The sequence below is a fragment of the Lutra lutra genome, chromosome 4 (genome assembly GCF_902655055.1).
Source record: "Lutra lutra chromosome 4, mLutLut1.2, whole genome shotgun sequence".
Classification (NCBI taxonomy): Eukaryota; Metazoa; Chordata; class Mammalia; order Carnivora; family Mustelidae; genus Lutra; species Lutra lutra.
This window is the reverse complement of record NC_062281.1, coordinates 118,713,595-118,729,043: the sequence shown is the minus strand read 5'-3', so window position 1 is coordinate 118,729,043 and position 15,449 is coordinate 118,713,595. Positions and strand designations below refer to the sequence as shown.

The window sequence follows — 15,449 nt, the reverse complement described above, 5'->3', positions numbered from 1 at the left end:
AGGCAGAGGCTTTAACCCACTGAGCCATCCAGGTGCCCCAACCATCATTTTTTACATGTAACTCTAGTAACCTTTTACCAAGAGTCTCTTAGGTTGCTGGTTACAACTGAATTTACTTCCTCTTCCTATTTCCCCTGTGATCATTTGCATTCTCGGTTTTTGATATTCTTTTAGAGAACATACCATACAGAAAAGAACCTACCACACACAAAAAAACCCTGATATTTGTTAGTTCTGTTGCTGCTGAAAGAACAGTGTAGCCTTAAACTAACTGCCTCTCTTTTTTTTTTTTTTAAAGATTTTATTTATTTATTTGACAGAGAGATCACAAGCAGACGGAGAGGCAGGCAGAGAGAGAGAGAGGGAGGGAAGCAGGCTTCTTGCTGACCAGAGAGCCCGATGCGGGACTCGATCCCAGGACCCTGAGATCATGACCTGAGCCAAAGGCAGCAGCTTAACCCACTGAGCCACCCAGGTGCCCCTAACTGCCTCTCTTAACTCTGAATTCCACATCTATACATTAAGCTATTATTAAAAATAGAACTTCTTAGGTATCTTCTTGGAGATTCTGAGTCAGTGTGTCTGCGATGAAGTTAGATAATTCTTACACCCAGAAATTTGGAAAAATGGAAATGGACTTGCCCATCCAATCAATAAAATTGGGTCTTTTCTCCAAAGAATTCTCTCCTGTATTTTCATGAACTAAAAGCTTTGTCACCCAAAATGAGCATTTAACATTAAAGGGAATTACAAAACACTGCTGGCTAGTGTGACAAGAGAATGTAATTTTGTTAACTTACCTTTACCAATAAATCAAGCATCAGAAAATAGTATTTTCTCTTCTCATCTTCCTTATTCCACAAAAGACATCGAACAACAGGACCAACAAGATTCCAGCCCATATTCTTGATAATGACCTGTGAAAACATTTTCAAGGTAAAGAAAATACTGCCATCTATAGGACTCTTATGTGAGCTTTCTTAACTTGAAGTAGCTTAGAATTTCCTCTGAAATAGCTAAGATGAGGCAAATGAAGCCTATGGCATTTCACCCTGACTTTTTAGGGTTAGCTAACAACTATCAACATTTTAAGATAGTTTTTAATACTCTCACTGAGGAAAGGTGAATGGGCATTTACTTTAAATCAGGTAAGTTTAGTCTTTTTCACAATTTAAACAGTTCCTCTATTTCCAACAAGAGAGTTAATTTGTGAGCAAATATTTATTTTCATGGAAAATTTTGCTCTCCTGACTCATGAAGAAATCCATGCAATGCTCATGAGCCTTTTGAAGTTCCCTGGAAAATCTGTACATACATTATGATTATGTAACTTATGTAAAAGAAGGGGATGCCACTTTATTTTCTCTCCTACATATAAGTTGCTTCTATTTTCAAAGATATTTCAGAATATTTACCACACAAGTAAATGTTTATCTTTTTAATTAGTGATTCACATTCATGATCAAAACCACTGTTTTTGGAAATAGCAACAATATACTCCACTTCTCTGGCCTTTCTGTTTCAACTCTCCAGTATTTATCAAGAATATACTACTATATGTGAAGTACCTAAAATAGTCTAGTGCTTGGAATAAGGCAAGGTAAGATCTCCATCCTGATAGAGTTTACATTCTAGGTTCCCTCATAAAAACAAAAACAAAAACAAAACACACATCTAAGAAGATGACAATTAGGTACAATAACCCCAGACTCACAAAATAATCAAGGTAGAGTATAAGGTATAGCAGGAGAATTGTCACTTCCATCTAGGAAAGACAGGAAAGGCTTCCCTGAAGAGGCAATGGCTAAGCTAAGGCTTGTTAGGGAAATCGGTCAGGCATAAATGGGTGGGAAATACGTTTAAAGCTCTGAAACAGCAATGTGTAAAGTTGTAAGACTTAACATGTTCTAGAGAACTAGCAAAAGAATATGTTAGGGGACATGAACATATAGCTCACAAGAGGAAATACTGTTTATATTTTTGCTCATTTATCAGCTGGGCATTTTAGCATCTGTCTTTATCAATCTGCATAAGCTCCCTACATGTTAATATTCCATTCTTGTATTTACAACAAATAATTTGGTTTTTTGGTTGTCCTTATTTTTTGTATAGCAAAATATACTTATTTTTCTTTGGTTCGTTTCCTACTGGCTATTAAGTCTAAATGGATTTCCTCTTTTAGAGATGCATAAACATTCATTTACATTTAAATATATATACACATTTCTTCTTATTCAGTATGATTAATGCTAAAAACATGAAAAAAGGAGCACCTGGGTGGCTCAGCTGTTAGGTCTGAATTTTGGCTCTGGTAGTGAGATGGAGCCTTATGAGATGGAGCCCTGTGTCAGGCTCTGCGCTCAGTGGGGAGTCTGCTTGTCCCTTTCCCTCTCCCCCACTCATATGCTTACACACATGCTCTCTCTCAGGTAAATAAAATCTTAAAAAAAAAATGGCATAAAATGAAGACCTAAATTGATTTTTAAAAAATAAATAGCAAAACAATCACCCTTTTTTATCCAATGAGAAAGACAGTTGAGTTGTTCTCTTTAAATATTTTTATGCTAGTTATTTCCGCCTGGCACACTGTTCTCCCAGACGGCCCCATGGTTTATTTACACCCCTCCTTTTGTCAAATCTCTGCAATTTCACCTAGCATGGTACATCCCCCCAACTATGCTTTATTTTTCTCTATAGTATTTATCACTTTATAACACACTATCTAATTTATCAGGTAGCTACCTGTCTTCATTAGAATTTAAGATCCATATGGACAGTGATTTTTGTTTACTGCTCTATCTATTCCTGGCATCTAGACAAGGGCCTGTTACAAAATAGGTGCTCCATACTCACAGGTTAAATGATGTCTATTATCTTAAAGTATAATAAACTACCCTTCCTCCAAAGATTTGATATTCTGTTCTGTTTTCTTCTATTTTTTGTGTGTGGCTAGACTTCTAATATTTAGGTCTTTAGATTTTATTTATTTATTTATTGTCAGAATGAGAGAGAGAGAAAGAGAGAGCACAGTAGCAGGGGGAGGGGTAGGCAGAGGGAGAAACAGACTCCCTTTTCAGCAAGGAGCCTGATGTGGGACTCGATCCCAAGACCCTGGGATCACAACCTGAGCCGAAGGCAGATAATTAACTGACTGAGCCACCCAAGCATCCCTAATATTTAGGTCTTTAATCAGAAATTTATATTATGAACTTATTAATTTTATGCCAAACTACTCTTATTCCACGATTATCTATTAAGACTATATTTGCTTTTTAAAACTTAACTAGCTCCTGTTAGACTCGACTTTTCCAACTAAGCCCTTCTTTCCCTTTCCATTGATGTACTTCTACCCTATAAGTGATTCTCTGAGAATAATTAACTATATTGGAAATTCCCAATTTGAGTAAGATTTTGCATATCTGAAATGAAAAACAAATAATTTTGATAAAATATTTTACAAATATTTCAGTGGCAAGGTATCTAAGCATTATGTATATAATGAATAATTTTAAGGAAGGGGAATCAATACTATCCATAAACTATACCTTATATAGCTTAATATTATCTACAGAGTAAGATTATCCCCAAATGACAGATGAGAATGCCAAAAGTTTAGAGATTACTGACATACCTCAATATCAACTAAAATGTGGCAGAACCAGGAACTGCATATAAATCTGTCCAGCTCCAAAGCCCCTGCGTTTCCCACTATACCTGTGGTTTTCAATGGGGGCAATTTTGTTCCTTGTCTATCAGGGACATTTGGCAATCTGGAGACAATTTTGATTGTCATTACGGAGTTGTGGGAGGTGGGGAGTGGAGGGTTTGCTACAAAATATCTTGAGTACTAATGTTGAGAAGCCCTGTTCTATAGGACAAACTATTCATACAGCCTTTTTTTTTTTTTTTTTTAATTTACACAAAGCAGAGTAATAATAAATCTTCATTGATTCTGACTGGCAAGAAAATGAAGTTGCAGTCAGTTTGAAACACTGTCTTATCAGTGTTTGAACCTGTGAATTTAGCAGACCACACATTACAAAAGTGATTCTCAAGCCAAGACAAACTCGCTATGCTTAAAAATATCACAATCACCTAATTTTCTTTTTTTTTTTTGTTTCAAATGTTTATTTAAATTCTACTTAACACAATCACCTAATTTTTTTAAAAGATTTATTTTTTTAGAGAGGGAGAGAGAGTGAGTGGGTGAATGGGTGGGGAGGGGAGAGTAGAGGGAGAGGGAGAATCTCCAGCAGACTCCCAGCTGAGCACAAAGCCCTGACACAGGGCTCAGTCCCACACCCAGAGATCACGGTCAGGAGTCAGATGCTTAAGTGACTAAAACACCCAAGTGCCTCAATCACCCAATTTCTAATAATGATGCACAAATCTGCGCTTTAATCTCCTGTTTCTTGACTGACCTCCAAACGTTACTTTTCAACTGCCTGCTGCATCTTTAAATATTTCCAAAGTAAATTTACTTGCACTCCTTCAAGAAATTCTCTATTCTTAGATTACCCTTTTTCTGTTCAGGATATAATATATTATCTTCCTGGGGGCTAGAAACCCAGTCATCACAATCAATTAGTCCCTTGTAACACCCTAAAACTTCCTTGTAAGTGCTACACAGTGCTAACTGGAGAGTGGTTAAGAGCTCTGCAACCAGGCTGCAGAGGTCTGAACCCTAAATGTTACATAAAAACTGAGTTACTTCTGGACTAGTCACTTACCTTTCAGTGACTGTTTCCTTATCTACAAATGAATTTAACCGTACCTTATGGGATTCTGGGAAGCTAAATGAGTTAACAGATGTAAAGCATTTAGGACAGCATCTAGCACATGATAAATGTTTAACAAATATTAGCCATTATTAAATTTATTATTATTAGCTATAAGTAAGGTACTCTCAAAGGTTATCCTTTGAGAACACAATTGGGAGACATCAAGGAGTTAAAGAAAATATTAAATAATCATAGCTGTATGATATCAGCAAGGCCATCTAGGTCTCCTCCTATTCTGATTCTACACACCCAAATATTATCTTTTCCTTTTATTTAAGATTTTATGTATTTACTTGAGAGAGAGAGAGGAAGAAGCAGATTCCCTGCTGAGCAAGGAGCCCCAAGCAGGATTCAATCCCAGGACCCCAGGATCATGACCTGAGCAGAAGGCAAACGCTTAACGGATCAAGCCACCCAGGCACCCACCCCCCAAATATTATCTTACTTATTTGATTTTCCATATTCATCTGGCTGAAGGAAGAGAATGTGCTGATCACCAAAAATGAGTATCTAGGTTTCCTGATACTTATAGTACTAAATGTAAATTAATAATCCAGATGCCACTTTTGATACCTAAACCAGCCATAATCCCTGCTCTTTTAAAGCATTTTACTTACACTTTAACTATTATTTATTTATTCTGCCTTCTTATTGCTAGTTGTTTACATACTTATCTCTTCCACCAGACTATAAGTACCTTCAAGTATGTGGATAGCCCTAATTCCTTTTTTGTTTTCTACTTTCTTACTGTAGAAATTTAATCCTTAAAAGTTTGGTGAATAAATAAGTGGACAAATAATAGTATCATGTAGCTGTTATCTCCTAGTAAAGACTAAGAAGTACTCATAAACATTGTACTTACCTTATTCTTTTCATTTTGAATAATTTCTAATAGCTGCTCTATATGCCCTTCATCTATGCATCTTTGGCCTGCTAACTGAAATAGGCCAAAATCTTCTTCTTTAAAGTCTTGTTCTTCTAGGATTTGCTGACAGAAACAGAATGAAGACAAACATGTTTTGGTGAATAAAAATTTAACAACTACTGATTTTATTCTCTCTCTGGAAAAAAAAAGGAAATCTGTTTGAATTCTAGGTAAGTTGCACATAAGCATATGTGTAAAAATTAGGATAAGCCTAAAAAGTACTTTAATGAATGATCTTGAAATCCAGTCTGCCAAAAAATCCTACAATAAGGATTAATATTAAAAATTTAAAAGGTTAGACAAGTAGGTCATTTGGAGAAATAATCCAATCTGCCTTCCAGCCCTCCTGCTATTTATTCACAAGTCAAACAAAGCAAGGATTAAAGAAGATAAGTAATTTGAGTGACCCTAATTATAACTAAAAATAATCTGGTATTTAACTTTATGAAAAGAAAAAAAAATTACTTACACATCTCATTATTATGGATTGAAGCTCTTCCACAGCCATCCCTCGTTATTTTTCCTAGTTTTGATGCTGAAATATAAAAGTTAACTATCAGTGATACTAAAGTATTAATAAGTTATGTTTCATTATGATGAATTATTATTAAATACAGTAAGAAAAATGTGAAGGTTTAATGCTGAAATATTTTTACAGAAAGCATCTTAGCCTAAGAAGTAAAAAATTTGCATCTTTTAAGTTTTCTAGATAACAGTTTTGAAAGACACTTGAAAAAAAAAATCCTTTATGGTACGCCCCACAGGAGCGCAAATATGGACTAAGTAAATGGCTTTAAAAAGGCAAAGTATTTCTTTTCTGAAAAAATTTCTGAAAATAGTTCCTGAAGTCAATTCTAGTCATTAGGGAATCAAAAAAATTTTTTCAGTGTCCCACTTCACAAAAATTGGAACCAATAAAATACATCCAGAGTGGGTGAAAGTTCAGATCAGATGCCTACCGCCCCAAGTGTGACCCGGACATTTTGCTGTAAGAGATGCAGTCCCCCAAATAATCCAGTTGGTGTAATCCCTGTATCGCACTGAGACGAAGCAACCAGCAGCCCTCAGGAGAGCACCGTTCCGTTCCCGCAGGCCATCGTTTGTCCCAGCGGGAAGACCCAGCCCCAGGCCCGCAGCGCGGGTACGGGTCAGCCGGGTCCTCACGGCCGCGCGCTCCAGGGCGGCTAAAACTTCAGCGCGCGTGCGGACTGCATCCAAGGGAAGCCATTTCTCCCGATTCCTGCTCGCCTAGGCATTCGGGCTCCATGACCTCGCGGGGCTTTGCAGGCCGTGGCGCCGGGTCCTCCGCGGCTCACAGCTGGTTGCTATCCCGGCCCTCCCGAACTCCCAGGCGCGACCACTTACCCGACCGACCTCTCGCTGTTTTCTGCGCCCTCCTCCACCTTCTCCGGCCGCGCAGGCCTCTCTCCGGGCCCCGCCCCGCCCCGCCGGCCCCGCCCCGCGCTACGCGAGGGGAGGCGGAGCTTCAAAGGGAGAAGCCAGCACCGGCCTGATCCTCTGACGACGCTTCCCATGGCAGACTCCGCCGGGCACGGTTCTTCCCACCTCAAGGCCCGGGTCCCCCGCGCCTCCCGAAACGCCGCAGGTAGGAAAATGGGCCTCTTCCCACGTTTGCACCCTGAGAACTGAGCCCTGCAGGGTTCCACACTAAGGCGGGGCACACCGGAAAGACCGCTGCAGTAGCGGAGGTCCCTAGGGCGGAGAAGGCCGAGAGCGTCCCATCACCGGCCTGGGTCTTCTGGAAAAGACCTCCGGCCAAAGCCCCACCTCTTTACAGTAGTGTTCCAAGATTTTCCCCGGAATGGGCTGTCTCTGAGGGAAAGGGAGTAGAGGTGCGGGAGTCTAGAGCTGGCTTGCCAGAGTGGGCAAGTGACCAGGACAGCTCACCTTGGAGATGTACTGCTGCTTTGGTCCCCGGTTCCTCTGAGGTGTCACTCCCAGCCTCGGTCTTTCCTTGTGAGCGAACATTCGGGGGACAGAGACAGGTTGCCTCTAAAAGTATCCGTATCTCAGATTTTCAGGAGGACGTAACTGTGCAGCTGTGGTACGTGAGAAAATAGAACCCCCAAGGAGATACATTTTAACCAAGAGAAATTCGGAAATAACACAAGCAAACTGAATTTCCTGCCCATTTCATTTGTTTTACACGTAGGATTGGAAAGTCATGTGTGGGGAAAAGAAAAAAAGGTCTGCAGTTTGAGTAGGAATCTGTCCTATAAACTAGTTTGTGTAGACTTGACCTACTATTTTATTATTATTGCAGGTGCTAAACAGACAAATGCCTTAAAACAAGAAGATGCTTCTAAAAGGTATGAGAACTACTTGGAAAACTGCATTAACATATCTGCTTGTCTCATGTTTAAAAACAATGGGTAATACCTTAGAAAAAATTATTATGGGAGAGAAGGGGAAGATCTGAGAAGCATTATAAATTCTCATACAGACTCATTATATCTCTCCACTCCAGGTTTTAAGAAAACTAAATCAAGACACTATTAGATTGCTGGTGAAGGAAGGAGTATCTGTAGAAAGTAAACATTCTTGAATTAACCAGGTACTCCTTTTCCACTTCTTAGGTATGCTTGCCTCTCATTACTTTATGTGCCAGAGACCCCAGGAAGCTCTTACTATTGTTTGTTTACATTGTGTCCATATTTTCAGCAAAAAGTCCTATTCTGTTTCTTGGCCTTTCCTAAAAAGGCTAGATTTATCTCCTGTAACAAAAAAGTTTCTAGAATAGGAGTAGTCTCTGAAAATGTTTAAAATACATATGTCTGTGGTTTATCCTTTAAAAAAAAAAAAAGATGTATTTATTTTAGAGAGAGGGTGAGTGTAAGTGTTGGGGGGTTGGGGAGGGACAGAAGGAGAGAAAGAGAATCTCAAGCAGACTTTCCACTGAGCACAGATCCTGATTTAGGTCTTGATCTCACACCCTGAGATCATGACCTGAGCTGTAATTAAGAGTCAGTGTTTAACCACCTGAGACCCCCAGGCACCTCTGTGATTTCTCCTTTATCAGGCAGATACTGGCTTTCATTTGCTCACTCTTTCCAAAATTATTTGCCAAATGTGAGCTATGCCAGACCTGTGTTAGGCCCTGAGGATATGGTTTTGAGCAGAATAAACACAGTTCCTTTCTAGTGGAACAGAGAAATACCAATTAAATTATCACAACTGAATACATAGTTACATACTATTGTAAGTACTGTAACGGAAAAGACCATGATGTTATCAGGTGGAAATAAGAGGAGTTCAAATTAGCTGGGGATTATCAGGGAAAGACTTCTCCAAGGAAGTAATAAGCTGAGACCTGAAGGTAAGTACGCATTAACCAGAGAGTCCTGAGGAGAGACCTCCACCCAGAGATGGCAGTGTGTATAAAGACACTGAAAGAAGAAAAAGCTTAACAAGTTCAAAGAAAGGAAGGATACTGGGTAGTGTATGGCATTTTGAGCAAGGGAAGAAATGAGCATAGGAAAAACTTAGACAGGATTCTATTCATGTAGTATCTGGTAGGCTGTGGTGATAAATTTAGATTTTCTAATTAAGAGAGTGATGGAATTTAAGTTAAAAAATTTTTTTAAAGGGGCGCCTGGGTGGCTCAGTGGGTTAAGCCACTGCCTTCGGCTCAGGTCATGATCTCAGGGTCCTGGGATGGAGCCCCGCATCGGGCTCTCTGCTCAGCAGGGAGCCTGCTTCCTCCTCTCTCTCTGCCTGCCTCTCTGCCTGCTTGTGATCTCTGTCTGTCAAGTAAATAAACAAAAATCTTTAAAAAAAAAAATTTTTTTTTAAAGATTTTATTTATTTACTTGACACAGAGAGATCACAAGCAGGCAGAGAGGCAGGCAGAGGGTGAGGGGGAAGCAGGCTCCCTGCTGAGCAGAGAACCGTATGTGGAGCTCCATCCCAGGACCCTGAGATCATGACCTGAGCAGAAGACAGAGGCTTAACCCACTGAGCCACCCAGGCACCCAGTTTAAAAATTTAAGATGTTAGGAATGGTGGTCATCTAGGAATGGAGAAATTGGATGTATTTGAGATCTGGTGGGTTTTTGTTTTTTGTGTTTTTTTTTGAATATTCATCTCATTTATCAGAGAGGGAGAATGCACATGAGTGGAAGGTGCAGAGGGAGAGGGAGAGAGAATCGCAAGCTGATACCACCTGAGTGAGGAGTCTGAGGAGGGGCTCAATCCCATGACACTGACATCACGAACTGAGTGGAAACCAAGAGTCAGACACTTAACTGACTGTACCATCCAAGCGCCCCTTGCGATCTGTTTTAGAGAATATTTCCCTGTGGAGCATCATGATTATACTAACTTGGTTTTATGGTACACTGCAAGAGTAAAGTTAATATTGATAATGAGGGTAATTTGCAATGTTCCTCAATAGTGATCTGACCACAAACCCAAGGAGTTCTTATTTTATTCTGAGCAGTATAGTGTGGGAAGTATAAATACACTGAGATGTATTGTGAACAGATTATCCAACATGATGAAACAATTAAAAATCCATGGGGATTTTTACAACCAAATAGTTGTTGAAGGGAGTGATCCTTTATAAATCTATGCCAACTGAAAAATACTTCTACATTCAATCCAACCAAATACTATTAAGCCAGAAATTAAGGAACTTTGCCAAAATACAAAATAATTCTACTGTTTTCACTACGTTTTTTATTTAAAAATGTTATTAACATGTAATGGGTTTATTGTTACTATTATTATAATGCATTAATAAGTGCTTTAAATTTTTCTCATTTTTTTTTAAAGATTTTATTTATTTATTTGACAGACAGAGATCACAAGTAGGCAGAGAGGCAGGCAGAGAGAGAGGGGGAAGCAGGCTCCCTGCTGAGCAGAGAGTCTGATGCGGGGCTCCATCCCAGGACCCTGGGATCATGACCTGAGCTGAAGGCAGAGGCTTTAACCCATTGAGCCACCCAGGCGCCCCTAAACTTTTCTCATTTTTAATCCAAGTATTACAAATATCAATACAGATAAGCCACATAAGCCAAAGTTATAATTTTAAGAGTGTGAAGGAATACTGAGACCAAAGAATTTGAGAACCACTGCTATACACCATACTACCTGTCATCATTTAGGACAGAAGGCAACAGCGAGATGGGGCTGTTCATGGGAAGCAGCTCTAGGCATCAGTTAAGAGTGAGTGTGACTCTTACTTCAGATTGACGTAGTTAATACTTTGAGTCAGCAATTCCTTAGTGCAAGTTGTAGACTGATCCTAGTACCTGGCATAGCTTTTATTGGTGGGCAGCAATATGAGAAAAATAAAATAATGTTTTTCATAAAACCAAATACATTTAATATAAAGAACTTTTTTTTCATCTGTATTCATGTCTTTTATACTTCTTCGATGTAAGAATGGCCTTTATGAAATCGTAGGAGAACAGTTGTTAGTTGCAAATTTCTTCTTGTTTTAATGTCCCTATTTGGCAAGAGAAAGAGTTGGCAATCCTGTGTCATCCTTCTTTTTTGTAGAATATTATTAATACATATTATACTGTTTTTGTAGAATATTATTTTTCTAGGCAAGAAATTAGAGTCTAAAGTCTTGAGAGTCAATGAAAGTAGGGAGAAAAAAAATGAATATAGATCCAGATATAGAGCCACGTCAAAACCCAAGAGACTGGCTGAGGTAGTTCTGGTAGGAAAGTAGAAACCAGTGCAGGATAGGACAAATAAGTTACCAAGATGGTAAGTATGTTTGGTCCTATGGCAAGGACTCTCAACCCTTTTGCACATTAGGATTATCTGGAGCACTTTTAAGAAAACACCAGTAACTAGGCCCCATCCTCAGATATTTTGCTTGAGTTAGCCTGTACTGGGACCTAGGCATAATATCTTTAAAAGAAATCTCCTTAGATGATCCTAATGTGTAGCTAGGATTGAGAACTATTCTCCTAGAGTCATTGTCTGATCAGGTAGCCTCTGCTTTTATGTTCCATGATGTGTAGGGGCCAGCAAAGGCTGATGGTCCTGTTGGTATAGGAAGATTGTTTTCCTAAACTACATCGTCATGTCAATATCATTTTTTAATAAGACTTAATAACAAAAGTAAGTAAACACTTCTTTGCAAATAGGACTCTATCTAGTCAGCTGGGCTATCATTAACTTTTGAGACTTGACACAAATACATTTTTACTTATAAGAACAGCTGAAGTCGTATTTTTCCTCTCTAATCTTTCTGATTTCTAAGGATTTCAAAGGAAAAGTCCATCTTTAGGTACACACAGGAGTGTGAGGAGTATAAACACTAACTGGCAAAAAGATTTCACCTCATTTTCTTCCTTGTGCTCTAAGTCTGGGAAATCAAATAATCCTATTATTGTGGCAGACTTCTATGTGTTAATACTTTGAAAAGTATTGGATCAAAAGTAACAATACATGGGCGCCTGGGTGGCTCAGTGGGTTAAGCCGCTGCCTTCGGCTCAGGTCATGATCCCAGGTCCTGGGTTCAAGCCCCACATCGGGCTTTCTGCTCAGCAGGGAGTCTGCTTCCTCTTCTCTCTCTGCCTGCCTCTCTGCCTACTTGTGATTTCTCTCTGTCAAATAAATAAATAAAATCTTTAAAAAAAAAAAAAAGTAACAATACAAATTTAAATAGCAAAATAGCACATTATGTTTGTGATATGTTCTAAGAAAATTGGCTATGATAAAACAGTAGAATAACTTTAAAATTTTTTTTTTAATATTTTATTCATTGATTTGAGAGAGAGAGAAAGAGAGTAGGCGCGCACATAAGCAAGGGGAGAGGCAAGAGGAGAAGCAGATTCCCCCGAGCTGGGAGCCGGATGCTCAATCCCAGGACCTGGAGATCCTGACCTGAGCCAAACACAGATGCTTAACCATCTGAGCCACCCAGGTGCCCCAAATGTTTAAATTTTAAATAATTTTTTGTTTTTTAATTTTAGGAGAGCAGAACTAGAAGCAGCTGTGAGAAAGAAAATTGAATTTGAGAGAAAAGCTCTACATATCATTGAGCAGCTTTTAGAAGAGGATATTACAGAAGAATTCCTAAGGGAATGCGTATGTGTTAATTTGGGAAATTATGACATTTGTAGTATTAGATCTTTAAATCTATGCAGCTGACACTTCCTTATATTATAAAAATCTTTGAATCTGTTCTCAGTCATTAGATGCAGGTAGCATGCTGTATAATTCATGCATTTTAAAATAATCACCTATTATGCATTCCTTGTTGTATAACTTTAAAATACACTAATGAAAAATAACATACATATTTTACCCCTTAATAGTAGTTCTTTAAATAGGTCAGCTAATCTCACTTGATTTTCATCACTTTGCGCTAATTATCCTAATGTTATTTCCCATACTCTGTGTGTTGTCCTATTTTAATAACAGAAGGTTATTATTTTTTAAAATTTCTTAATTTTTTAATAAATATATTAGCCCCAGGGGTACAGGTCTGTGAATCGCCAGGTTTACACACTTCACAGCACTCACCATAGCACATACCCTCCCCAATGTCCATAACCTCACCACCCTCTCCATACCCCCCTCCACTGGTGTCCCCTTTGTGACAGTAAGAGTCTCTTATGGTTTGTCTCCCTCCTGATCTCATCTTGTTTCACTCTTTTCCTACCCCCCCCAACCCCCATGTTGCATCTCTACTTCCTCATATCAGGGAGATCATATGATAGTTGTCTTTCTCTGATTGACTTATTTCGCTAAGCATGATACCCTCTAGTTCCATCCACGTCGTTGCAAATGGCAAGATTTCATTTCTTTTGATGGCTGCATAGTATTCCATTGTGTATATATATACCACATCTTCTTTATCCATTCATCTGTTGATGGACATCTAGGTTCTTTCCATAGTTTGGCTATTGTGGACATTGCTGCTATAAACATTCAGGTGCATATGCCCCTTCAGATCACTACATTTGTATGTTTAGCGTAAATACCCAGTAGTGTAATTGCTGGGTCATAAAAAGTTGAAAATAGAACTACCTTGAGGAACCCCCATGCTGTTTTCCAGAGTGGTTGCACCAGCTTGCATTCCCACCAACAGTGTAGGAGGGTTCCCCTTTCTCGCATCCTCGCCAGCATCTGTCATTTCCTGACTTGTTAATTTTAGCCTTTCTGACTGGTGTGAGGTGGTATCTCATTGTGGTTTTGATTTGTATTTCCCTGATGTCGAGTGATGTGGAGCACTGTTTCATGAGTCTGTTGGCCATCTGTGTCCTCTGCCTATTTCTTGATTGGATTATTTATTCTTTGGGTGTTGAGTTTGATAAGCTCTTTATAGATTTTGGATACTAGCCTTTTATCTGATATGTCGTTTGCAAATATCTTCTCCCATTCTGTCAGTTGTCTTTTGGTTTTGTTAACTGTTTCTTTGCTGTGCAAAAGCTTTTGATCTCGATGAAGTCCCAATAGTTCATTTTTGCCCTTGCTTCTCTTGCCTTTGGCGATGTTCCTAGGAAGAAGTTGCTGCGGCTGAGGTCGAAGAGGTTGCTGCCTGTGTTCTCCTCAAGGATTTTGATAGATTCCTTTCTTACATTGAGGTCCTTCATGCATTTTGAGTCTATTTTCGTGTGTGGTGTAAGGAAATGATCCAATTTCATTTTTCTGCATGTGGCTGTCCAATTTTCCCAACACCATTTGTTGAAGAGGCTGTCTTTTTTCCATTGGACATTCTTTCCTGCTTTGTCATAGATTAGTTGACCATAGAGTTGAGGGTCTATTTCTGGGCTCTCTATTCTGTTCCATTGATCTATGTGTCTGTTTTTGTGCCAGTACCATACTATCTTGATGATGACAGCTTTGTAATAGAGCTTGAAGTCGGAGTTGTGATGCCACCAACTTTGGCTTTCTTTTTCAATATTCCTTTGGCTATTTGAGGTCTTTTCTGGTTCCATATAAATTTTAGAATTATTTGTTCCATTTCTTTGAAAAAAATGGATGGGATTTTGATAGGGATTGCATTAAATGTGTAGATTGCTTTGGGAAGCATAGACATTTTCACAATATTTATTCTTCCAATCCATGAGAATGGAACATTTTTCCATTTCTTTGTGTCTTCCTCAATTTCAGAAAGTTATTATTTGTTAATGTAGTTCTATTAGTGTTGATATTTTAAAAACATGGAATATAGATCATTTTTAATTTAACACATAATGAGAATTATAATCTGCATTAAAAGTTTTTTTTCTTTTAATAGCTCTATTGCAATAAAATTTTGAATGAAAATTTCTGTTATATCCTCATAATCTTTAAGAGAAAAAAGAAAAGGAAAATTAAAACTCAGAGCTTCCATTGCAAAAATAATTATCAGTGTAGCTCAGAGATTTTCCTAAACAAGAGGAATATAAATAGGATTTTTTTGTATGATGTCATGTTAGTCACCATACACTTCATCATTAGATTTTGATGTAGTATTCCATGATTTATTGTTTGCATATTAACACCCAGTGCTCCATGCAATCTCTCCCCTCCTTAAAACCCATCACCAGGCTCACCTATTCCCCCACGAATAGGATAATATTTAAATCAGTATAAGTAACTACATCAGAATCTGCATGATGACACTAAAGACAAAGACAAACCAGAAATGCTTCATTTGAAACAAATATCTTGTATTATTCTTAGTAAAAAGTATTTTAGCCTCTGGGAAAACAGAAAAACTTGTTCAAAAATGATCTCACAGTTATGAAATAATTATGAGTTGAGATTTG

At 38.5% G+C, this 15,449-nt stretch overlaps 2 protein-coding genes across 4 annotated transcripts in view; one reads left to right on the top strand and one right to left on the bottom strand.

Moving 5' to 3' along the window:
* Positions 1 to 7,225, bottom strand: part of GLMN (glomulin, FKBP associated protein) — a 41,807-nt gene extending 34,582 nt beyond the window's left edge. The window contains exons 1-4 of one of the 2 annotated variants that reach the window (XR_007126538.1): positions 7,072 to 7,225; positions 6,176 to 6,241; positions 5,644 to 5,769; positions 801 to 917 (exon numbers count right to left, since the gene is read on the bottom strand). Coding sequence is in view for 1 of the 2 variants with exons in the window: in XM_047725068.1 (XP_047581024.1) it covers positions 801 to 917; positions 5,644 to 5,769; positions 6,176 to 6,214 (282 nt within the window). In the remaining variant the exon portion in view is untranslated. The remainder of the gene's footprint in view (positions 1 to 800; positions 918 to 5,643; positions 5,770 to 6,175; positions 6,242 to 7,071) is intronic. The other variant, XM_047725068.1, reaches the window with a different exon arrangement.
* The window catches only part of RPAP2 (RNA polymerase II associated protein 2), an 83,079-nt gene continuing 74,786 nt past the window's right edge, over positions 7,157 to 15,449 (top strand). For both annotated transcript variants that reach the window (XM_047725067.1, XM_047725066.1), the window contains exons 1-3: positions 7,157 to 7,312; positions 7,991 to 8,036; positions 12,663 to 12,777. In XM_047725067.1, the coding sequence (XP_047581023.1) occupies positions 7,240 to 7,312; positions 7,991 to 8,036; positions 12,663 to 12,777 (234 nt within the window). In that variant the 5' untranslated portion in view covers positions 7,157 to 7,239. The remainder of the gene's footprint in view (positions 7,313 to 7,990; positions 8,037 to 12,662; positions 12,778 to 15,449) is intronic.